The following is a 24,475-nucleotide window of genomic DNA, read 5'->3' as shown; positions in this document are numbered from 1 at the left end:
TATTGGATTCCTCAGTTTCTTACCACTCAAGTTTCTGTTGAAGTGCGGCAAGTTGCTCCTTGAGCTTCTTCACTTCCCCTCTCCTCTCATTGGTCCGTTCTATGTTTTTGTGAAGATATCTGTGAAATAAAACATGCTTAAAGTAGCATAAACAAGTTGTTTTATCTAATTTATTCAGCTTGCACATACAGAGAGTAATAGTTGATTTGTTTATTATTTTCCCCTTTGGATTGTATTATTAATATTCAAATTTACTGAGGTGCAGATTAAGATATTTCTGTAAGTTTTCATGAAATTAAATAGGATTTTTGTATTACCTGTCCATGTAAACAATTTGTGGAAACTCTAATTTTTTGTGTATCTTCTCGGGACGCCCGAGCTGAGTGTTGAACTCGAATCTGGAAAGTTCAAAGGTCAGGACCGGCGGTAGTTTTTTAAACCACCTCTGCAAGTCAGAAAAGACACAGCGAGCCTTAGCAGGAAGACAGAAACTTACAGAATATTCAGCATTTAATATTTTGACTTATTTCGAACCGCTCACCTCTCGGCCAGACGTGGCGGCGTGGTCCGAGTGCAGCGACTCGATCTCCTTCTCAACCATCGCCCCTTCCAGGCATTCGTCCAGGTTGCTGAAGCCGTTGACTTGCAGAGGGTACTGACCAAACTGCTCGATGTTGTACAGCGTCTTGCCTGAACCGAACCACACAGATTGGACTGAGACAGAACCCCGGGTGGGTGACGGAAGGATGAAGAGTCGTAAAGCACTCACCTTCATGTCGCCTCTCCGTTACAAAGGTGCCATAGAAAAGCCGAACCATTGGGTTTTGCTGCTTGTCTTCTGCGTTCCTGAATATAAAGGTGGATGTTATGTTTTCACGTTGATTCATAAAAAGTTAAATGTTTTGCTTCCTTTTAAGGACATTAGGATACCTCTATGTGTTACATAAAACATCTTTGTTACATTTTTTGCACAGACTCTTTCTCAGATAATGAGATTTCACCTCCTCAGTTCTGCCTGAATTGATCTTCTGTCAGAGTGAGTTGCTTTACTAGCTCATCTTCCAAACTGGAATTGCCAAAATAAATTTGATTAATGAAAACATGCCACTTTTGGAAAAAAAAAAGAAGTAATTTTTTTGATAAAAACTTTTCCCTCTAGGATGAGGTGGTTTCTCAGCCGTATCAAAATTTGTGTATTTTTGCAGAACTTCAATGGAAACACATTGAATGACAGGAGTCACACCAGTTTGTATACAGAAGCAACCTCCTTGGAGAATGTGCAGGTGACTTCACCAGAGGGTTGAATCCATAGCAAAACGCTACAAAGCAGCTCCGAAGTAGGCGGAGCTTGTCCTCCCTAAGCCTGATTAAGACGCCAAGGTCTCCTCTGATGACTGATAGATGATGAGCATAGCGCCATGGCTGAATTACATGCTTACATCCATTATGTTTAATGACTTATGCTCTGAATTAACTTATTCACGTGTGATTTGTAGCTGCATTTCTTATTTAATGGAAACACAGTAACTGCAAAATTGTGTTTTGTCATCATTAACACAATCCTGACAAAGTTTTGTGCACATTTGCAAGTGAAAAGCAGCTGCTGACAGCTTTAACTAATGACTTACTTTCCGTTGGCGGCCAGTTGAAAGGCATCTTCTAACCAGTCGAGCAGTTTGTGGGAAAATTCGCTGACATCCTGAAAGTAGCAGACGAAGACATTTAACTGTCTGTCACAACAAAACATCCGTCCGTCCAGCCATCCGCCCACCCGCTTCAATTCAACCAGAGTGGAGGATTCCACAGCACAAACAACCTGTTTAAAGGTACGTCATGAGTGTAGACTTTGACTAGACCACTCTAAACCCTTTATTTCAATCAATCAATCAATCAATCAATCAATCAATCAATCAATCAATCAATCAATCAATCAATCAATCAATCAGCTTTATTGTCAATTCCTCTTACATGTCCAGACATACAAGGGAATCGAAATGATGTTTCTCACTATCCCACAGTGATACAAGACAGGGCGTTACTAACATTGAGTAACAATAAAAGTCACAGTCTAACTAAAATTATCCTAAACAATTAATAAATAGATGTACAATAACTAGACATATAGCGTAAAAGGTTTTACAACTGAGAATGTATATGTTTATATATAAGTATATGGAGATATACAGATTAAAAAAAAGTGGCAGAAGTGCAGAGTTTAAATGCCGAATTTGCCCTCTATGTTAGGAGGAAGGGCAGTTGTGCAAGGTTCTGGGTTTCTTCTTCTTCATCTTGATGCTGAGGGGAGGGAATTCAGCATCCTCACAGCCTGATGGATGAAACTGTTGGAGAGTCTGGTGGTGCGGGAGCAGAGGCTTCTATATCTTTTCCCGGAGGGCAGGACACTGAACAGTTTGTGGGCAGGATGATTTACATCTCCCACAATCGTGAACGCTTTCTGGGTGAGTCGGGTGGTGTACAGGTCTTGCAGGGCGGGGAGTGGGGCACCAATGATCTTGGAGGCTGTTTTCACAATGCGCTGCAGGGCTTTTCTGTTCTGTTCTGTGCAGCTTCTGCCCCACACTGTGATGCAGCTAGTCAGGCTGCTTTCTATGGTGCCTCTGTAGAAAGTGGTCAAGATGAGTGGTGAAGCACTTGCCTTCTTGAGCTTGCGCAGGAAGTAGAGGCGTTGTTGGGCCTTCTTCACAAGTGATGTGGTGTTGGTGGTCCAGGAGAGGTCTTCACAGATGTGCACCCCAAGGAATTTTGTGCTGCCTACTCTCTCTACTGCAGCGCCATCTATGGTCAGTGGTGGGTGTTCGATATGGCCCTTCCTGAAGTCCATAACAATCTCCTTGGTTTTGCTGACATTTAGCAAGAGGTTGTTGTTGCTGCACCACTTGGTCAAAAGATGGACCTCCTCCCTGTAGTGGGTTTCATCGCCCTTGGTGATGAGGCCCACAAGAGTTGTGTCGTCTGCAAACTTTACTATATGGTTGGAGGTGTGGGTTGTTGTACAGTCATGTGTCAGCAGAGTGAAGAGCAGAGGACTGAGCACACAGCCTGTGTTCAGGGTAATACTGCTCGAGGTTAAGTTGCCAACCCGTACTGCTTGAGGCCTCTGAGTGAGGAAGCCTCAAGCAGTACGGGTTGGCCTCAAGCCAACCCGTACTGTCCAGTACTGAGTACTGAGTACTGAGTCCATTTAAGCACTCAGAGGTGAACTTAGATTTTAAATTTGCCTCTAATTTTGACAGTTATTTCTCAATCTGACAGCATGAGTCTGTTTACGTGTCAGAGCTGCACATTCATACATTCCTGGCAGCAACGGGTCCATATTTCAGGGAAGCTAAACTGGTCTGCAGCTGATAATGAGGTGTTGTTGGACAGTCTCTGCCCAGTGTGACTGAGCTATGAGACACTTGTTCATCAACAAGTGGGTTGGATTCTTCAGGTGTCCTGTTTCTAGGAAAGAGATGGAAAGAGCTGTGTTTTGTACCTGCTGAGCCTCGCTGGTCCGAAAGGCGTCGCGCAGCAACTCCACCGCAGCAGAGGGATCCACAAACCTGCGAGTGGATCCCACCATGAGAGCAAACAGGCACCGCAGCTCCTGCATGAAGGCAATGTTCCTCTTGTCCTGCCGTCAGAAAGTCTCAGTCAAACATCAGCTTAAAAACTGTCACAATGTTTTTGAAATTTAGGTCATTTTTAAGGACAATTTATATGCAAAAAAAACAGTTGTGACGCGCCACAGGAAATCCAGGAACAAGTGGCCGGAGCAAAAACCGGGAGAAAAGATAACAACTACCAATTTCTGGGAAAATAAAGATTCTTTTCCTGAATATACTAGTGAAAGAAAGGTTAGAATCTACATTTTCAGAATCTTACATAACTCAAGATGCCCTCAGGGAAACGTGTTCCTGGTTTTGCCATGGCCAGTTGCATTTTGTCTGCAGGAAGGAAATATGTAGCAGAAAGCTAACTACTCACAGCATGACTCTTACACTTTTCCAGAATTTGTTCTGACAGATGGTAGTTGAGAACCAGCCTCCTGAACACAGGTAAGTGGAAGAGTGACTGCAACAAGATGACAGAACAATCAATTTAACAATGTTTTCACTCCTGACAGTCTGGTAGATTTGGTTTAATATGGGACTAAAATTGGAACATTTGCTACATTTTCAGCTGCTCCAAGTCGCTTTCTCACTGCACTGTGTCAAACAAACCAAACCAATTAAGAAACCTGTTCTCCTCCCCGCCTGTGGTGGCGCTGCACCAAGAATAACTGAAAGGCACAACATGAAAACGTCTGAAGAAGACACTGAGCACAACTTTCTTTCTCACAAAATGTAAAAAAAAAAAAAACAATGGAGTGGCATCAGATTTTAGCGGTTGTAGGATTTCGCTTTGGTCTTTTCTAAAAGACCATGAGTCATTTCTCCTGTTATCGCCAGACTCTTGTGTTTGTTTTGGTTGTATTTACCCAGAATGCCCTGGCTGTAGGCTGCAGGAATGCCAAAAACCTTCCTGCTTTCGAACCACATGGCGTTCAGTATGCATTCAAACTGCACCAGAGTTCACTTCAATCAAACTGAGGCCGAGGTTTGTAGTTAGACCAGAGTTCGCCTTTTTGAGTTTGATTATGCATTCACGCCTCCCCAAACCAACCGGACCTTCTAGGAAAATGGACTGGAGTTGGATTAAAGGGGATTATACAGGACTGGTGTGAATGTGCCCTATATCAACCTTAAAGTTTGTGCCAGATGTGGATAACAAAGTAAATTTTGTAAAATATGACTCTATTAACATAAGACGTTTTGTTTCATTGCCGATTATGTTTTGTGACAAATGTCAAAAAGTTTTACTTGTTTGTTACAGGACACCTGCGGTCGATACCACGATAACCTGGTGAGTGAAGAATGCTTCTCAGCGTTCCCGTTAGAGAGGGAAATTCAGTTATGCCTTATCTCAGGTTTACTGTAATTTATGAGCCGCCCATTGAATCCTGCAGTCACTCAGCTTCGATCTGAACCAGAGGAAATGGCGTTAACTCAGAAAATAGGAGAGCATTAGTATTCCAACAACACCTCCTCAGATAATACCGCCTGACGCCTAAATGGAGACAGAAGCATATCTCAGTTTAACAGACACAAACAATCCCCTTCTCCTGTCTCTGTCTGCTGTGGATGTCCTCGCATCGCTCCGCGCTCAATTAACCGCAGAGGCTGCGTACCTCAGAGAGGGTTCTGGTTTCTGTCGAGCCACCTGATAGGCCTGCGTGGCTTCAGTCTGGAATGGACTTATAACACAATTAGCAGCTGAGATAAAAACTGTTTGCTCTGATTTAGCTGAAGGCCGCCTTCCCCCTCCCCTCCCCTCTCCGGTTTGTTTTTCAGGTCGATTTTTAACCTCATTAGCAGGAAATAATGATGAGGAGGAAATTTGAGCAACATCCCCTTGCAAGCCATGTCGTCAACGCTGGTTTGGAGTCACATAGGACCTTGCTAAACAACAGCAATATATTGAAGGATCTGGGAGGCTCATAAATTTGGCAAGAAGCAGAAACAGAAGTGTAAAAGCTTGTTTGAATATTTGAACAACTGTATCTACATATACTCTGCTCCCCGCTAAAACAAATATACGATGGTGTTGGTGTGTGTTGTGCTTCCATTCAGAAAAGTGTCAAAAATGAACAGGAATCATTTTGGTTATTTAGCCTCTCAGAAGAGGAAAGAAATGGAGGTTTAATTTTTACATTTTCAAGCCTATATTTTTCACATAAAAATGTTAGTTTCGAACTAAACACATAATTAGCAAGCAAGCAGTTAGCATTTAGTTAGAAAATAAGCTAAATATTTAGCTCTAAACTAAATATTCACTAAAAATTCCACTACTGGAAGTGGACTATCAAAATAAAAGCTGGACCTTGCGAAGTAGACTCTTGCTGGTGAGTCGGTGCAACGGTAAACATCTGTATTCCCATTAAAACGGCTTATCTTATGAAAAAATTTATATATATGAGTTCAAAACAAATATTTAATTAGTTAGCTAAATGTTTAGTTTATGAAGGAAATATCCTTAGATACACAGATCAACTTAATGAAAGCATAAATGATAAAATATCTTAGTTGGATGTATTTTAAAGGAAGTTGAAGCTTTTTTTGCTGCCTTTAAAATGAAATTACAAGATTGGTTCGTGACTCTGCAATAAAACTATTTTATTAAAGGCTTTTTATACATTTTTACCAGATATTTCTGAGGCTGCGGTATTTATGCTTTTTGTTCTGATTGTTTATTTAACTTTTCCTGTGCAATACTTTGTTGAATTCCTTGTGGAAAGTAATTTGAACCTATTAGAGTGAATGGGGACTAATTTACTTTCAGTTTTTGTGTTTAAATAAATGAAATACAATTCTATATCGTATTTTTACACTTTTTTTTTTTTACAGAATTTCTGCAAAGCTTAGCTGTTAAGTTGAATAGTTGTGCAAAGCTACTTTGCCCCATAGAGTACATACACCAAGTGGAAGCTTCTGCACACTACAAGCTTCATGTTTACAGAAATGATACAAACGTAACGCGAGGTGTTCACTCTCACCTGAATGACAGCACTGAACCAGCAGGTGTTTCCTACGTTGCGGATGCCGACGGGCCAGTCATCCTGACGGATCCAGTCTGCAGGGCTGCACATCTCACTCTGCGCTTCACATCTCTTCCTCTTCATTCGTGCTGCATTTTCTTCAGCGCTGGCTTCCAGAGCTCTGTGGGACATCAAATTATCTTTCTGAAAACATCAGACTGACGGCTATAATAAATACAGGCAGGCTCTAAAATACCTTAAACAGAGAAGAGATTGCTAAACATTATTATTTTTAAAGATTGTATCTATGGAGGACAGATCCAGCCAAAATTGTCAATAAATAAATATATAAGACTGGGAAATTAGAACACTAGGTATAGTGATCAGTGATATCAGTAACACGTCACTTTGCAACGCGGACCACTTTGGCACCGGACCATTTTTTTCAGTAACGAGTGTTGTAACTCGTTACTAAAAAAAGTGGTCCAATGCCAAAGTGGCATTACCATTTCAAATACCACAATCAGATTAAAGTTACTTATCCAAATCACTGTGCGTTACTATTCTCTTTTGTAATTTCATTGTATTTCTTAGGCGTCTTTGGGAGGGACCACAGTTTCTATGACAGTATCAGCAGCGACAGAAACGTAAAGAAGGGAGGGACGCACATTTCGTTGTTGGACAATCAGGAACTATTTTGAGTTTCTGACTTTGGGCTTGTTTTTTCCTAAAGTCGCGGGTTGTGGTTTTTCTGGGCTTGTTTTTAAACATGAAGTTGCTCGTTTGGGCTTGGAAATAAGCAGAGACACATAATGAGACCCAGATGTTGTCTGACATCCAGGTAGTTTAAGTCAGGCTGTCCCTGTTCACCATTTCCCGGATGAACAGGAAAATGTTCACCTGTGTCTTTGTTACTATTTCTTTGTTGTTCTGTCACCACTCGAGTTCAGATGGAGGGAGGTGTACCTCGCAAACATGCCCCTCCAGGTCTCACTGTCATTGCCCACATGAGCGTTGAAGTTTCAGTTTCACCAAAAATTAAGTGCTCACATAGTATTAAAAACAATACATATTTAAAATTAATGAATAAGATCCATCCATCCATCCATCCATCCAACCATCCAACCATCCATCCAACCAACCAACCAACCAACCAACCAACCAATCCTATTCAGGGTTGGGTCATGGGGGTAGGAGCTTAAAAAGGGAGGCACAGACTTCCCTCTCCCCAGCCACTTGTTCCAGCTCCTCCAGGGGAATCCCAAGGCGTTCCCAGGCCAGCCGAGAGACATAGTCCCTCCAGCGTGTCCTGGGTCTTCCCCGGGGCCTCCTCCTGGTGGGACGTGTCCGGAACACCTCACCAGGGAGGCGTCCAGGAGGCATCCTGGACGCCTGGCGTCTCGATACCAGGAACGATGGAGGAACAGAAAGGCGTCTACGATACCAGGACCGATGGAGGAACAGAAAGGCATCTCGATACCAGGACCGATGGAGGAACAGAAAGGCGTCTTGATACCAGGACCGATGGAGGAACAGAAAGGCGTCTTGATACCAGGACCGATGGAGGAACAGAAAGGCGTCTCGATACCAGGACCGATGGAGGAACAGAAAGGCGTCCTGATACCAGGACCGATGGAGGAACAGAAAGGCGTCTACGATACCAGGACCGATGGAGGAACAGAAAGGCGTCTCGATACCAGGACCAATGGAGGAACAGAAAGGCGTCTCAATACCAGGACCGATGGAGGAACAGAAAGGCGTCTACGATACCAGGACCGATGGAGGAACAGAAAGGCGTCTCGATACCAGGACCAATGGAGGAACAGAAAGGCGTCTCAATACCAGGACCGATGGAGGAACAGAAAGGCGTCTCAATACCAGGACCGATGGAGGAACAGAAAGGCGTCTACGATACCAGGACCGATGGAGGAACAGAAAGGCGTCTCGATACCAGGACCGATGGAGGAACAGAAAGGCGTCTACGATACCAGGACCGACGGAGGCACAAAGAGGCGGAGGCACAGAGGGGCGTCATGGAGCCAGGATTGACAGAGGTATGTCACTATCGGCCCTCATTTGTTGAAACACCGGGACAAGATATTCCTAGCACCAGAAAAAAGTCTTGTAATAAAATGACAACCCTTTTTCTGGTGCTTTTCCAGTTGACTCATAAGACACAACACAATTGTGTCGTCAACTACCTCATGCTCCATGAACGCCAGAGTCCATCCAGCAGAACAGCCCAAGCTTTTCGTAAGGTCCCTGAAGACCTTTTTGGTCAAGCTTGGAATCCAGTTCTGCCGGATTTCGTCTGGCTGGCCCTCGATGTTAGCGCAGATATGATCAACAATCCGCTCCTGTGCCTCTTTCAGGGAGTCAAGACAACAACGTGTGTTGGACTCCCTGATGCCTCGACACATCAACGACTTAACAAAAAGTCGGATTATGTCCTTTCTCTGATCCTCAAAGGACGTCCTCAGTTCTTCGATTTGTCTTCTCACTGTTGTCAGTTCTTGGACGATACTGACCACAGTTTTAACCAAAGAACCGAGCCTTAAACCCAGCTTAAGGAACGACTTGGGGTTTTCATCATCCACAGTAGATGTCACCACAGATATAACGTGCTTCAGAAAAAGCACGTCAAATACCTCGGCACACTCTCCATGAATGATTTCGTCGATTCCCATAGCCCGGGCAAAGGCCTGAGACACCTGGCTTCCAAATATGGCTTTTAAATCGCCATATTTGTACTTCAGGTTCTCATGGACGTCCCAAACGAAATCAGAGAAAACCTCCGTCAGGTAATGTAAAAGGTATGTTGTCCTCTCTGTAATACCCTCGCCCAGGTGTTGTAATTCAAAATGGTCCCAATCCTCCTCCAGAATCTGACTGATGTATTCCTGGATCGCAGGGATGACACAGTCCTTTACTAAATATTGCAGCTCTTGTCTCAGTGAATCTGCCAGTAAATCCATTGCTGTGTTAAATTTAATTCGATGCTGTCTCTTCTAGTACTGTCTTGGAATGTGGTAGAATTTTGCCAACAGGAGTTATATATACACTGTGTTACACAACAAAGCAGTATGTGACATCACAACCTATGACGTCTCAGCACAAGAGTACACGCAGCGCTGTGACGTAATAAGCCTACAAATCAGACGATCTGTGCCACCTCGTCACTTTGTCTCAACGGACCTCTTCTTTCAGTAACGAGTAATCTAATGCGTTACTATTTCAAATCCAGTAATCAGATTAAAGTTACTTATCCAAATCACTGTTCGTTACTATTTTCTTTAGTAATTTGATTTTATTTCCTCTAGGCGTCTTGGGGACCGACCGCCGTTTCTAGGCGACAGTTGTCAGCAGTGACAGAAACGTAAACAATGGAGGGAGGAGAGAGATGCGCATTTTGTTGCTGGACAATCAGGAACTCTTTTGAGTTTCTGTCAAGTCCAATTATTATAAGTGACTTTTTGCTTGTATTTTATTTATTTATTAAATTTTTTTTTAAAGTCGCAAGTTGCGGTTTTTCTGGGCTTGTTTTTGAACATGAAGTTGCTCATTTGGGCCTGGAAATAAGTAGAGACACATAATGAGACCCAGATGTTGTCTGACACCCAGGTAGTTTTAGTCAGGCTCTCCCTGTTCACCTGCGTCACTGTTAATGTCAATGTAATATAAATAAATTCATTATTATATAAACATATTTATAAATTTAAATATATATATTTATACTACCTGTGAATGACGTCGGGCTTCGCGTTGCGCTCCAGAGAACTGCAAACATCGAGACTAATATGAGCGGCGCAATAAGCGCAAAAACAGCCACGAATGAACGTGTCCGTAAAGTTGCACAACTGAACGCCATTATGATCATTAAGATTAAGACAAGTGTCACAAATCTGTGCAGCCATCTGAGTTGTGGAGCCGCATGAGGAGCGCTGCGCTCTGCGCTGTGACACCAAATGCAGGGCCGTAACACAGAACCTGGAGGCTGGGGGGGAGGAGGCCCTAAAACCCTATCTAGAGTCTTTCTGATAATGGTGGAACACATAAAAACACGTAAAAATGACTTTTAGTTAAGTTTTTATTTTGGACTGTTGTAACCATTTAACAGTTTCCCCTTGAGGTCAGCCTTACAAGTTTAGAGGCATCGTTGATGGTACTGAAATAATCAGCAATTACATAAGTATTGGCAAAGCTCAATGTCATTTTCACAGGTGGTGGAGGGGTTGTTGTCAGCTGCTGCTGAAAGTAACTAAAACGTTACTTGTAATCTAATTTAGTTACTTTCCAAATCAAGTAATCGGTAATCTAAGTTACTTTCTCAAGGAGAAATCAGTAATCTGATTAACGTTACTTTTTCAAAGTAACTATCCCGTCATTGATTGTGAGCAGGATACCACATTGACTGATGTCATGAATATCAGTTCATTCACGGAAAACAGTTGAGTGGAAAAGCTCAAACTGATTTATCATGATCAAAGCTACTGGACACGTCAAGAAAAAGCAACTAGAAAGCTTTATATCAAAATTAGTCAAAAAGACTTTTTCCTGTCTTTCCCCTTTTGAAGCTGGGTGAGAGAATGGGCTTCACACACATAGAAAAAAATATTTTTTCCCCTGTTACCTTCAAAGAAATTGTTCCGTGTCACAAATTGTGAAACCTTATTTTGTAAACAAAATAAACCAAAAACTTTTTTTTCTTTTACTGTTGGAATCAAATATTGGAAAGTGTACGAAAGTTGGTTTTATTTTCTTGTTTTCTTAAAACAAGTGCCAGTAAATATGAAACATGATGTATCTTATCGTCCTAATCATACGGACGATATGATTATCGTCATAATCATGTCGATAAAACCCCAAATAAATGACAGAATAATCCTAACTCTGAAAGAAAAACAGAGTAATTAATTAAACCTACCTGTTGAACTCACGCTCTTCTTGCTCAGCATTGTGGGATTCCTGCAGGCTGAGTTCAATGGCCGTCTGCAGTTCATCTTTAGGAAGTCCTAAAAAACGCCCAAGAAACATCAGATAAACTTAAACTCAACATGTGTGCATTTATAGGTGTCTCATGTTTGTTTAGTTTCAAAAAACAAAATTTACAAGCATTTACTTAAATGTATCTTATTAAGGACTCTATTTTTCACACTATTACCCACAAAAATATGGTGCCTCACACATTCATGCCTCTTTTTCACATTATCTCACAAAATGAAATGTCTTGTATTACGATTCTATATGACAATTCAACACAAAACAATACATTGTTTTAAAGGTGAAGAAAAATAATACATGACTTCTGAAAAGTGCGGCATTTTTGAGCAGTTTGCAGTTTATGACTTTAGAAATGTTGTGACCTTCAACTCTACTTTACATAAATAAGAAGTAACCGTATAAATATCATGCTTACAGCTTTCAATCTTTTTTTAAGTTGATACATCTCTTATAGAGTTTCAGTTACCATATCAAGATCTTCCTTCATTCTGCCTTCCTATGCTGCTATAAATTAAAACATGCACAATGGTACATCTAAATGTCTTCCAGTCAGATATTGCCACGGTGCACCTCTCTGTTTGTCCCAGGTCTCTGCAGACGTGCCGGACTCCTGTGGCTCTGCAGAGTCCTGAACTTCCACAGTCTGGGTGGTCAGTAGTCCCACAGCGTGTCCGACGTCCCCCTGGCTGGCCTGACGGGGAGAGCACAGAGAAAACCTTCCCAGAAAACGACTCCATTATGGCAAGACGAACATCGTTTCTACTGCAACTACTCGGTTTGAACCCAGTTTCTACTTGTTTCAACATTCGGCAAAGATATTTCCAACGTACTGCAGATCCAAGATGTCTAGATTTTGCAGCCTAAAGACGGTGGTGATATGTCCTCAAATCTGGAAGACTTTTTTAGATTGAGGGGGAAAATGAGCAAGTCGAGAATAGATGCGGATAGACTCTTACTGAAGAAGACTGAATCCTGAATCCTTTGGATGTATACACTGATCAGATCTGGAGTTTGAACTAGACAAAGCCCAGGAAGTACCCTGTTAACTGCTTCTGAGTGTGTGTGTGTGTGTGTGTGTGTGTTACCTTCAGGGCTTTGTAGAGGACCTGCTGGTCCTGGATGCCAGTGATCTCCTTCAGCTGCTCCATCAGCATTTTGAGCTGTTCACAGAAAACAACTTGAGTTCTTTCCTGCACAGGTCCAGAAACACTCTGAGGAATCACTGGACCTGACCACAAACCACGTCTCCCACAGTATTTGAATAGTAAATAAAGAAATTAGACATTATATGTGTTTACATGTCGACACAATATCATCACTTGCGTTTTGAGTTTGTGAAGGATTTAAAGATCAGATTTAAGCAGCTAAAAAGAAATTGTTCCTTTGTCACATACTGGAGTGAAAAAAGCAGCTGAAGTCTAGAAAAAAGTCCCTCAAAAAGTCTAAAAACAATTTTTACGACTTAGGAAATACAACTGGAAAGAGAAAGGAAGTTGAAACCAAATGTTTACATCCACTATATCAAAATACACAATCGTATTTTTCCTTCCCCCCCATTTTTATACTTTTAATCAGATGTTTTTTTTAAGCTTTAGGTCTGGTTTTCTTTTATTGTTTTCTTCAAATTAATCTTCTGATGAATATGCCTTTCAACTATTTTGGAAAGCCCAAACAGATTTATGAGATTCTGACAGGTTAATTCACAACATCTTAGTTAAATGGAGGCGCAGATAAAGATGAACAGGCTGAAAGGCCACTCAGAGAGGAAGAAGCCATTCCTCCCGAAGCAACATGAAAACCCAGACCACAGTTAGCAAACGAAGTCTTATTGTTTGATAGAAGAATAATTGAAGAATTTTGGCCATAATGACCTTTGTTACAACAAAGAACCCATGAAACCTTCAGACAGACCGAACCAGGATTCAAACCAAGGCAAGGCATCATTGCTACCAACTTTACCACTGCACACAGTGCTGATAAATTCAGTATTTCACACGTGTTTATTTTGTTCTTAAAGTTTTGAGCCTGGCTTCCAGTCGTCTCCAAACCTTTGCAAACACAAACCACAATGCAGGAACCTAAGGGATGCACTCAATTTAAAAATAAATCACCTAATTCTGCACAGTGAGAGGCGCTAAATAAAGCTGGCTGTCCCGGCAGCAGGTGCTCATGTCATTGTATTGCTCTCTCTCTCTCTCTCTAACACAGAGAGGAAGCCAGGACCAGGCTGACCAGACTTATATGGAGCCCGGGGGGCAATCTGAGACCCACTTGGTTTGCCTCTATTTTAGGGTACTGACATGGATAGCACAAGCTTCTGTTTATCATTCTGCTCACCATGCCACCGGGCACCAGGGTGCCTCTTTTATCCTCCCATACACACACCACCAACAACCAAACACCAGTAATGCATGTAAACCTTTTGTTTTTTTTTAAACCACACCTTAAGCAACACATGTTAAACTATCCATAGGCTGCATACAAACACCATACAAGCAGACCCCTGCATGCACTGAGCAGGAATAACTGCAATGACCTGTTTATTGCTGCAGTGACAGTAATGGATGACAGGAGAACCAGATTTAAACGTAACTCTCTGAAAATGACTGTAATTTAATGATGGGGAAAAGCCACCAGATATCACCAGTCCACACGTTGAACTGATGACGTCTACATTTTTTTAAAAAAAGAGTTGATCAAAAATATAACCTGAGTGCCTATAGGCATACATGTTTAACACGTGCAAGATGAGAACATTTTATTTTTAATAATGGTTTAGTAAATTGGAAAAAAAAAAAAAAAGAAAGTTAAATTTTGTCGAATACAGGCTGGGTGGAGTTAGATGTGTTGACGTTAGTAGACGTTAATCAAAGTCTCCATCATTTTCTCACCGAGTTCGTTGAGTTTTCTCCATTTTCACTCTGTTCAGCTCTCATTGCAGATTAAAAAAAAACAAAACAAAAAATAAATAAAAATCTCGATTTATTCACGTCTTTTCCCCTCCAAAAAGGGCTCGCGGCAGACTCTCTCTCTCTCTCTCTCGTTCAAATCGACTCCATCTGCCACGCGCTGAGAGCGAGCAGCCAGCTGCGGTGCGCTTTCTTTAGAAGGCGCGCGAGGAAGGGCACGCGCACCGACAACCCAGTAACCCTGTAAGCAGCAGCTTGCTTAGGTTCTGGAGGCCATAGAGAGGCCCGTTAACATACCGGGTTCTGTTTATATGAAGGGATGCGTTTCTGTTTCTGCTTCGTTGTTACGCATAAAGATGTTGAATCCTCTATCAGACAAGTTCAATAAGTAAAAGAGGAAAAAAAAACAAAACAAATCGGCGGATATGGACACACAAAATAACAGTTCATTGTAAATGTTCTTGGGTCAAGATGGGAAAACAACCCCCCCAAACAAACAAAAAACAAAATCCTGAAATTCAATTAAAATCGTCCAGCAACAGTGTCATGAACTAGTCACCATTATAACCCGAAGAGCCATTTTCACCTCAGGTCAGACAAAAAAAAAAAAAAAAAAAAAAGAAAAGAAACATAATGTCACATAACTTTTTGGAAAAAGACATCGTAGATAAATATCTACTTTAGGAAATTTGTTGTAATTTTAAAGAACCTCCACTCTATTTCTGTTTTTAGGTTTTAAAATAAAGATAAACAACATTTTGCAAAAAGAAGATCGATAGTTTTTTCTTTAGGCTAGACAGTGGTGTGAAATAGCAAAAAAAAAAGCATGGATTCCAACCTAATAACTAGAAAACTAGATATAAATGCATATTAATGGTACTCTCAGTGTCATTCTTTATGGAATTTCAATGCTAACATTGCAGGAAAAATAATCAAACCTGCATTTGTTATTCTACCTATATTTACAGATGTTTAGCTGGTTCTTTTTTATTTTTTAACCAAATTATTAGGAACCACTGTCCAAGGTCCAAAGAACCCTCCACCTTGGTAAATTGCTAAAACGTGACTAATTACCGGTGGTTGAACAGTTTGACTTAGTCTGTTCTGTGTGAAGATCTCTGAATCACAGTATTTCCCAGCACTACTATATAACTCCTCCTTTGTTATTATTTCTTGTATTCATTTGCAGATGTTAAAAAAGAACCTCTGCACAAGCACCTTCCTAAATGACCCTATTAGTTTCTACGGCACTGAACCAGCAGAACCTGTTTTTCTTTTTTCCTCTGCTGCACGCTCCACTATCATTCATATCATCTTACCATCGCTGTGGGAAATCAATACCAAACCAAAATGTCCGCACAACTCCGCATATTGTTCCTGAACGCCTCTCAGTTTGCATGCAGCTGAACGTTTTTGTGGATATTTCTGCTGTTAACAAAGGGAACTTTTGGATGGCTGGTTCTGGCATGATGATTCTGGCTCGGATCGTATTGTTTTTATCAGGTAAGACTGTATTTTACAATTTGTAGGCATGAGGCTGTAGAAATTAGTACCTATTGGTTAGATTTTAGATGCTTAGTCTCTACACAGACATGCAAGTTAAAGAACGTTTTCTTCATGTTGTAACTTTAATCGGTTACCTGGTGCTTCAAGTCATAAATATAAATATTAGAGTAATATGAATATTTCTATTGAGCTGCTGTGCTTTTTCATTGCAGTTTAACAAGAGCGACTGATTAGTATTTCAAACAAGCATAAAAACGTAAAGCATAACCAAGGATAGTCTATATTACTTAATTTTAATTTCCCTAAAGCTACAGAAGCAATACATTTTACCTACTAATGCAGTTAAAGTTTTAGCGCTCTAACGTAGACTGGAGGTTTTTCTAGTTACTCCATGAATAAAGTTCGCAACAATATCTCAGTTGTAGTTCTGAACATGAGTAATGGCTAAGACGTCTTTCTTCCATGAAGCCTTTCTCAAAATGGGACCATTCAAAGTAACTAACCACATATACCATTATAACAGATGCATATTTATCATAGCTATCAGTATATATTTTTGTCTCATAGTTAATCTGGCTGAATGCGTGCCAGAGAAGCCAAAGAGATCCGCTCTGAACCAGCTGACCCGAACCCTGCTGAGGAAATATGACAGTGGAGTTCGACCTGTCCACAACTGGACCAGCTCTACTACGGTCTACATAGACCTCATACTGCAGTCTGTCCTCGATGTGGTATGTCACTTCAACAGGTTTAGTTTATGTTGCTCTCTGAATTGCTGTGGCCTGCAAGTGTTGGACAAATATCCTTTGTGTGCTGCAAAATGACCCCTAAGTTCAGTGGCAGTAACCTTTTGAGTAACCAGCAAGTGACCATTAACTTTACTTTCCAGTAGACCGATGTTACTAGAAACCAAAAGTAACTTCTGATTATTCAAAAGTAATATTTTTGAGTAAACAGCAGGTAGCCATTAAGGTTCAGAAACTAATCTGTAGATTTCTGTTACACTGGTGTCAAAGTAACCAAAAAGTTCAGCAAAAGCAAAGTAGAGGTACAGAAAATACCTCTGTAAATTTCAGAGCGCAATAGATTTCACTAAATCTTCATGTATGTTTCACAAAGCAATCTGTTGATTCTCTTACAGTAGTTTTGATGTTTTGCTGAAATAACCTTGAAGCTCAGAAATCATAACCCCAAGTTATAGAAAGTTTTTTTTGGTCTTTTTAGAACGCAACCCTTGGACACAATTTCACAACTCCAGTAAAAGTGACATGAAATGTTTAAATCTAACCAACCGTCATAGTGCTTCAGTTGTTAATTAGTTTTTTATTTTTTTATCATGTCAGCCTCTAACTTAATTCATCATCTATAACGACAACCACAGAGCGTTTTTTTTGTTTGTTTGTTTTTTTTCCCCAGGATGGAAAGACCCAGAGCATTACTACAAGCATTTGGTACAGACAGGTCGGTGTTCTCTTAACCATTTAATTTGTTTCTCATTGGTAGGTTTAGAAAAGCAAATGTTTTGCCAGTCTTGAACAGAAATCTGCCGTTTTCAGATCTGGAGGGATGAGTTCCTCGTCTGGGACCCGGAGGACTTTGACGGCATCACTGAGCTCTCTCTCTCCTCTGACGCCATCTGGGTGCCTGACGTCATCGTCACCGAATTGTAAGAGGAATTTTCTTGCTGTGCATCTCCGCTCCTCGTCCTAAGTAGTTATAGCATTTTTTCTTACATAATTCCATTTTTAGAATATCTTAAGAAGATATCTGTTTGCGTCAACGAAATATGACTTAATTCTCATGTCCAGAACTGAAGCGATGTTAACTTGAAATGCTAAATTTATGTAAAAAAAAATAAAAAAATTCACTGGGCTAAAGGCTTAAACATTGATTTGTGATATAAAAGAAGCTCCAGCAATAGTGCAAATTAGGAGAGACTTTCTGTGGAAAATCCAGAACTTATTTGGAGTTTTGTTTTTTTTTTTTTTTTTTTTTTAGTAAACAGAGCAAAAATAAAAGATGAAAGTGTTTGTGGACATTTTGAGAAAATGTAGAGATATTGTCAACAGTCTTAAGCATTTTGATTAAATTTAAATACAACATACAAGAAAGAATATAAAATAGTTCCTCTTCTCAAATTCGAGCAAAGCCAGAAGTGACACATTTCATGGTTTCATTAAGTTAGTAAACATTTACAAAGGCTTTTTTTATAATTCAAATAAAACTACAAATACATTTGTAGAATAAACAGATTTATACATTTTTTTAATGTTCATATAATTTATTTCATTCAAACCTAAATGTTACATGCTAATATAAAACCCATTATTATTCATGCTAGTTTTATGCAATATTCCAATTTTGTAGTTTATTTTTATTGAAAATTTTAAGACATCAAATTTTGATCAAACCTTTTTGATATTGTGAGTTTAATAAAATGTCAACACATTGCGTCTTTTTATTTCTTAAATCCTTTTATTGTATTTGTATTCAAATGACTAAACATATAAAATAAATATTTAGATTTGACCTAAGTGACTCAGCAGTGATAATGGTTTTACTTTCAGAAAAGAAATAGAAAAGCAAATCGTCTTTCTATTGTCTGGTGGCACTTTGCCGGAAACTCTGAGGGTAAATCAGCTGCAGCAGGTTCTGAACTTTAGATTCAGAGACCAAGTCTAAACCCTAAACTAAAACTAAACGTGATGCTGGATAATTAACCAGCACAATTCCTCTGTTTCCTTGTGCTTTTGTCAGTGTGGAAGAGGGAAAGTCCCCTCCCATCCCCTACGTTTACGTCAACTCGTCTGGTTCTGTGAGGAACTACCGGCCGATCCAGGCGGTGCTGGCGTGCAGCTTGGAGATGTACGCCTTTCCTTTTGACAGGCAGAACTGCAGCCTCACCTTTCGCAGCTGGCTTCACTCAGGTTCGCCTCCAACGTCTGCTCCTGTAAGCTAACAGATGGGACACGATGTCCGGAAGATGAAAGATACTTATATGATAGACCAACATAAATTAGCAAAGAGGAAAATTGTTCACGGTTTCTAGAATTTTCTGCATATCTGAAAAGTGTGGCATGCATTTGTTTTCACCCTCAGATGTTTGTTAGAGAAGAACAGAGACGAAGGGACCCAGCAGACAGGAAGACCTTCTGAAAAAAACAAAACAAAACAAAACGTGATTTTTTTTTCTTTCGAAATAGTTCATTGTTACTTCGCACATTTTAAAAACATGGCATTTTACAGTTATACAGAAATTTTCCTTCTTTTTCCCTTTAATACCGGTAAATACAATTCAACATGTGACACCACATGTGAAATATCAAACGTGTGCCATGTGTTTTTGCAAGCGGTTTCACATGTTAAAGTGACGTAAAAACACACATGTGAAAGTACAATGTACGAGACATTAGAGTATTTCCATTTAAAAAAAAATCTTCCTATGGAGTTAAAAACGGGTGTTATATGTTACTATATGATATGATTTTCACATGTTATAGCACAATATCATGTCTCACATACTCCACCTCGATTAAATCATTTTGACTGCACCAAGCTCGTTGGTGCAGTCTGCAACAAAACGAAGGACACAACAGAGAAAATAAATTTTCCCTGCGCCCTGTTGTTGGGTTTCCATCTTGCCGCCTCCAGTTTTATTCTCCCTCCTGTTTTATCTCTCTCGGCAGTGAAAGAAATCGACCTGGCTCTGTGGAGGAGCGCAGAGGCCATAGCGGGCGATAAGAGGGAGTTCATGAACGATGGCGAATGGGAACTGCTGTCCGTTCCATCCCAGTACTGGCATATCCGCCAAGACAACGCCGACTATGCTCAGATCCAGTTCAACGTACGTTGAACACGCGCATTTTCACCCCGAGAAGACCGTTTTTACGAAAGTAATTATGAATGAGGACAATAAAATGGTTCACATAAAAAAAAGAAATCTTATTTGATCTTAAGTTAATGGTTATTGCATATGGACGAAGTAAATGCAGTGTGAGGACTGATGGCTCGTCGTAAACCGTGGCCCTTTAAAATCGTGTAGCAAAGTGTAAAAGCGTGAAGCAATTGGCTGCGACCTTCACGGATTGAGCCACGGAGTTAATTCCAAACGATGAAACGGCGGCAGCGGCTTCTGGCGAGCAAAGAGACGGATGGAGAGAGGAGCTGATAGACAGGGCAGGGTGAGCAACCATAATGAGACTGTCTCAGTGGCTGCCTGATCAATGGACCTCTTGTTAGTCGAGAGCAAAATGGCTCCATAGCCCAATGCAGGTGGAGAGCAGGGAGGGCGGCTGTTTATTCAGCTCAAAGAACGAAGGCTTCTCAGTAATGGAGCATTTCATGGCTCACTGTGTTATTGTACGGCTGGTGGCAGCTCGGTCCCTGTGCCACATGAAAGATACAGTGCTGGGAAGAAATGGGCCTTCTTACAAATTTAATCTGTTTTTTTTTTGTTTTTGACACAGTTAAATGTTTCAGATCTAATGCTCAAAGCATTAGGTTGGCCCTTTCTTATAAATAGGGTCGAAATCATTATTATTTTTTTTACAGGAACTTCTTGCTGCAACATTTCAATCAAATTTAGATCTGGCCTTTTGATTCAGCAGCTCGACTGTTTGTTTTCATCCATTCAGAGGTCATCTTATTTATTTTGGATCGTAGTCCTGCTCAGAAAAGCAAGCGAGGGAGAGCTTAAAGCTGCAGTATATACCTTTAAAAAATGGATGTTTTTTATACGTTTGTTAAAACTGTCGCCATGTTGCGACAGCATAACATGAGAGAGGTAGTCTGTGAAAAGATCAATCTCCTCCCAGTCGAAAACAACCAAGCAAAGCCAGGAGGAGGTTCTTAGTGCTGTCAATCAGCTAATGTACACGCTCACCTCTCTAACATCAAAACATAAAAAAAAAAATCAGAGGAGAAAATTAGTATTCAAAATCTGATCATTACAACTATAAAACATTTACACACATTGTCCTTAAAATGCCTACTTTTCTTTGTGCAGTGTGATTTTTTAAAATTTTCTTTCAAGCAGAAACTTACTTTTACTTTGGCTTACTTAATTTCTGACTGCTTTGCAGGAAGCGACCAGCCATCATATGTGCAATTTTAGTCTAAACTTGTTGCTCTTTTTGGATTTTAAGCCAGAGATGTGCTGTGGTGTCACAGCTTGTTTTGGGAGATTGTCACATGTGGCTACGGAGGAGTTGAGGAACAACATCCAGTAGAAATAATGCTTTCTTCTCTGACCAGCCCCATAACCCTGTGCACTTGACATTCTGTGCAGCTGCTGATCCGCCGGCGCCCCCTGCTGTACGTGGTCGGCCTCCTCATTCCCAGCATCTTCCTCATGCTGGTGGATGTGGTGAGCTTCTGCCTGCCTCTGAACAGCGGAACGAGAATCGCCTTTAAGATCAGCATTCTGCTGGGTTACACCGTCTTCAGGGTCAACCTGACAGACGAACTGCCCGCCACCGCTCTCAGGACTCCTCTCATTGGTACGACGTCTCCTCATGTTCACAAAAAAATCATTTTGTTTTCCACATCAACGGATTTCAACAAAGTTTAAGTCCGTTTTGGGTTTTTTTAAATCATAAAAACAAATAGGAATCTTGTAGTCCGAACACAGGTTAAGGCCACAAACTGATGCAGGATCATTTGGATTTCTTAGAAGGAAAAATGGGGAATAATTTTCCCAAGTCATATTTTTTTATCATGTTATTCGTTCATTTGGAAATGTCACAGGTTAAAACTACGTATTTTATTAGCAACTAGGATAGTTTCCAAATTAAATGTTTAGCTACAATCTAAATAGCTCGCTGAATTTCTGAGTTAAAGCTAAATATTCTACTATCAAGCTAAATATTTGGCATCAAAGGAAATATTTTGCTTACAAACTAGCTTTGAGCTAAATATTTAGCTAACATTCAAATTCACTTGCCGATAACCAGAAGTGGACTACCAAAATAAAAGCTCTGAACGTTCAGTTCATTTGCTAAATACTTAGCCTCGAGCTTGCTAGCTAAATGCTAACTGCTTTCTTTCTGATTAAATATTTAGTTTTAAATATTTAAAACTAAATATTTAAAACTATTTAGTTTTAAATATTTAGTATTTAACATAATGTCCGTCATTTATTACTGACGGACAAACATGGTGAAGACAACTTTTTCCTCTTATGACGGGCTAAATAACCCAAATTATTGCGGTTCATTTTTGACTGTGACTTTGCAAATGACACTCTGTTATTGTGCATCAAAGAATCATTGCAGTAAGAAGTTAAAGGGAAAATTTAAGTAAAATTATGCGTTTAAAACTAAGAAACCTTTGTTTCGAGAAATTGCCCTGAGCCAATATCAGAACAGAAAAGATTGGCGTTACCGGTCAGCTTAAGCTGGTTCAGTTCTCAGGTAAAGTCACTGTATGGATGAAGAGGGAAAATTGCGTGAATTGCCCTGACAAACCAGAAAACACTTTTCTCTGCCTCTTTGGGATAATCGATCCGCAGAGTGAAATAACAGGGAGCCGATCGGATCCGCTCTCCTTTCAGGTGTGTTCTTCGCGGTGTGCATGGCCATGCTGATGCTCAGTCTCATCAAGTCCATATTGGTGGTGAAGCTGCTGCATCACAGCGAGAAAGAGGTCAAGCAAATGTCACTGTCTGCCTGCCTGCTGGACCGGTACGGCTCAGCCGGCCACAGCCTCAGCGAGAGCGCTTTGACCTCCATCAAAACCCTCGACAACATCTGCGCGCCTGGAGGTACGCAATAAGCTTTGAAACAGATCACCTGTCAGCGGGGGCAGCGGAGATATCTGACAGCTTTTCTGTCTTCACTCGACAAATAACAATAGAGTCGACAAACGCCCCAGACTTTCTGTGGGGAAGTTCAGCCGAGCAAGAGACTTCTGCCATTTTCGACGGCCGTTTTGCTTCCCTGCATGTGTTTGGATTAAATGACAGGGAAGAGGATTAGAAAAACGTGTAAAAATACAGACAATTTTTCTCAGAATGCAAACTTTAAACTGAGAAATCTTACTATAATCTCAAAAATTCTGACTTTTTTCCTCAAAATTCTGACTTTTTATCTCACAAAATGAACATCAGAATTCTGAGAAAAGGTCAGAAATCTGAGATTAATCTTTTTTTTTCTTCTAATGGCCCTGATCTTCTTTCATAGAATCTGCAAGTTAAACCTTATTCTTACCTTTTCACAGATTATGAGCTTGAAAGCTCCCTGGAGGAAGATCTCCTGTCCCTGAATGACGTCCCAGATCCTCCCTCTGGCCTGGAGTTTCTTCTCCAGGAACTGGTTTCCCTTCGGATGGCTTTTTCCCAGGAGGACAGCGAGTCTTCAGCTCAGGCCGAATGGCTGTCGCTCTGCCTGCGGCTCGACCGCTTGCTGTTTCGCCTCTACCTGCTGGTTTTAGCCGTGTACACCGGTACGCTGCTGCTGCTGTGGGCCAGATGGAGCTTCACTTGAGCCAGCAGCACATTGAGGCCCCGGCTCCTGAAATATGATCAACTTGGTGGTTCGGTTCAACCAGTACCACTGATTGGGAAACTCATTCAGAAGAGAAGTCATCTAATTTAGACAAACTCACTGTAAATGGTATTACTAAGTCATAGATTTTATAAACAATTATCTAAAAGTTTTGCATTTCTTTTTTTTCCTAAAAGAATGACCATGTTTTAGAGGCTCTGAACTCCCTATTATTGCAAAAAGTGATTGAACAAGAGCTTTTAGATGCTCTCATTGACTCCTTCTACAATTGTTAGTGTACAATGAACCAGCTTCAGTCTTCATTACAGTTAGTCTGTATTGTTTTTATTTGTTGCGTCTACTAAATCTTTTTTTTTATGTCAAGTTTCAATTGACTTGTTTTGCATGACTTGCAGGACAATCTGCGGTCTTAGTAGCCCTGGATTCAAGTTCAGACTTTGACACCAAGAAGCTAGGGAGGCATATTTTTGATTTAGAAATATTTATTTTGAAAAATCAAACTTTAAATTCTCATTGGTTATTCTTAATGCATGGAATTCCACAGGGTCCTGTTCTTGATCCTGTTTAGTTTTTGTCTTATTTGTTTCCCTTATCTTATATGAGCATCACCATGTAATGTAAGAAGCTTTTTTTGTGGTGAGTCAAACATCCATTAGGCATCTGCAGGTGATGTGAAACGCTATTATGTGTATTTTTTTTTGCTTTAGCATTTGGCACAATTTAATTTAATAGACTCCAATATGTTTATTTTTTGTGTATTTTCATGCCATTTGCATAGAAATTTGTGAACCACTTTGAAGTGCATCATTAATAAAGGCAGCGTGTTATTTTTTACTATCTGAGATATCTCCAATCACTGGTACGCTGATGACATTCAGCTATTTTTTCCTACTGTACATTTTGAACCCTAGAGTACTGCAAAGCTTTTCATAAGGTCATAAAATCCTGGTTGTCAGAAGTAAACGAAAACAAAATGGAGG

The 24,475-nt window shown here is 40.4% G+C and overlaps 2 protein-coding genes across 6 annotated transcripts in view; one reads left to right on the top strand and one right to left on the bottom strand.

The window, feature by feature from the left end:
- usp28 (ubiquitin specific peptidase 28) overlaps nt 1-14,681 on the bottom strand; it is a 28,982-nt gene extending 14,301 nt beyond the window's left edge. For 2 of the 5 annotated variants that reach the window (XM_028032130.1, XM_028032132.1), the window contains exons 1-12: nt 14,470-14,681; nt 12,664-12,738; nt 12,149-12,269; nt 11,502-11,589; nt 6,596-6,758; nt 3,988-4,074; nt 3,497-3,634; nt 1,629-1,699; nt 770-846; nt 542-690; nt 318-445; nt 24-119 (exon numbers count right to left, since the gene is read on the bottom strand). In XM_028032130.1, the coding sequence (XP_027887931.1) occupies nt 24-119; nt 318-445; nt 542-690; nt 770-846; nt 1,629-1,699; nt 3,497-3,634; nt 3,988-4,074; nt 6,596-6,758; nt 11,502-11,589; nt 12,149-12,269; nt 12,664-12,738; nt 14,470-14,514 (1,238 nt within the window). In that variant the 5' untranslated portion in view covers nt 14,515-14,681. Of the gene's footprint in view, nt 1-23; nt 120-317; nt 446-541; nt 691-769; nt 847-1,628; nt 1,700-3,496; nt 3,635-3,987; nt 4,075-6,595; nt 6,759-11,501; nt 11,590-12,148; nt 12,270-12,663; nt 12,739-13,574; nt 13,599-14,469 lie in introns of those variants that run through there. The other 3 variants (XM_028032131.1, XM_028032133.1, XM_028032134.1) reach the window with 3 other exon arrangements.
- Nucleotides 14,682-15,786: 1,105 nt separating this feature from the next.
- On the top strand, nt 15,787-23,765 carry htr3b (5-hydroxytryptamine (serotonin) receptor 3B). The gene is made up of 9 exons (XM_028030778.1): nt 15,787-15,990; nt 16,561-16,724; nt 17,410-17,454; nt 17,550-17,659; nt 18,751-18,920; nt 19,680-19,837; nt 21,281-21,491; nt 22,544-22,753; nt 23,209-23,765. Exons 1-9 carry the CDS (start codon nt 15,885-15,887, stop codon nt 23,472-23,474), a joined length of 1,440 nt encoding a protein of 479 aa, XP_027886579.1. The 5' UTR covers nt 15,787-15,884; the 3' UTR covers nt 23,475-23,765.
- Nucleotides 23,766-24,475: the final 710 nt, after the last annotated feature.

This window comes from Xiphophorus couchianus, chromosome 11, assembly GCF_001444195.1.
Source record: "Xiphophorus couchianus chromosome 11, X_couchianus-1.0, whole genome shotgun sequence".
Classification (NCBI taxonomy): Eukaryota; Metazoa; Chordata; class Actinopteri; order Cyprinodontiformes; family Poeciliidae; genus Xiphophorus; species Xiphophorus couchianus.
This window is presented reverse-complemented; position numbering and strand designations above follow the sequence as displayed.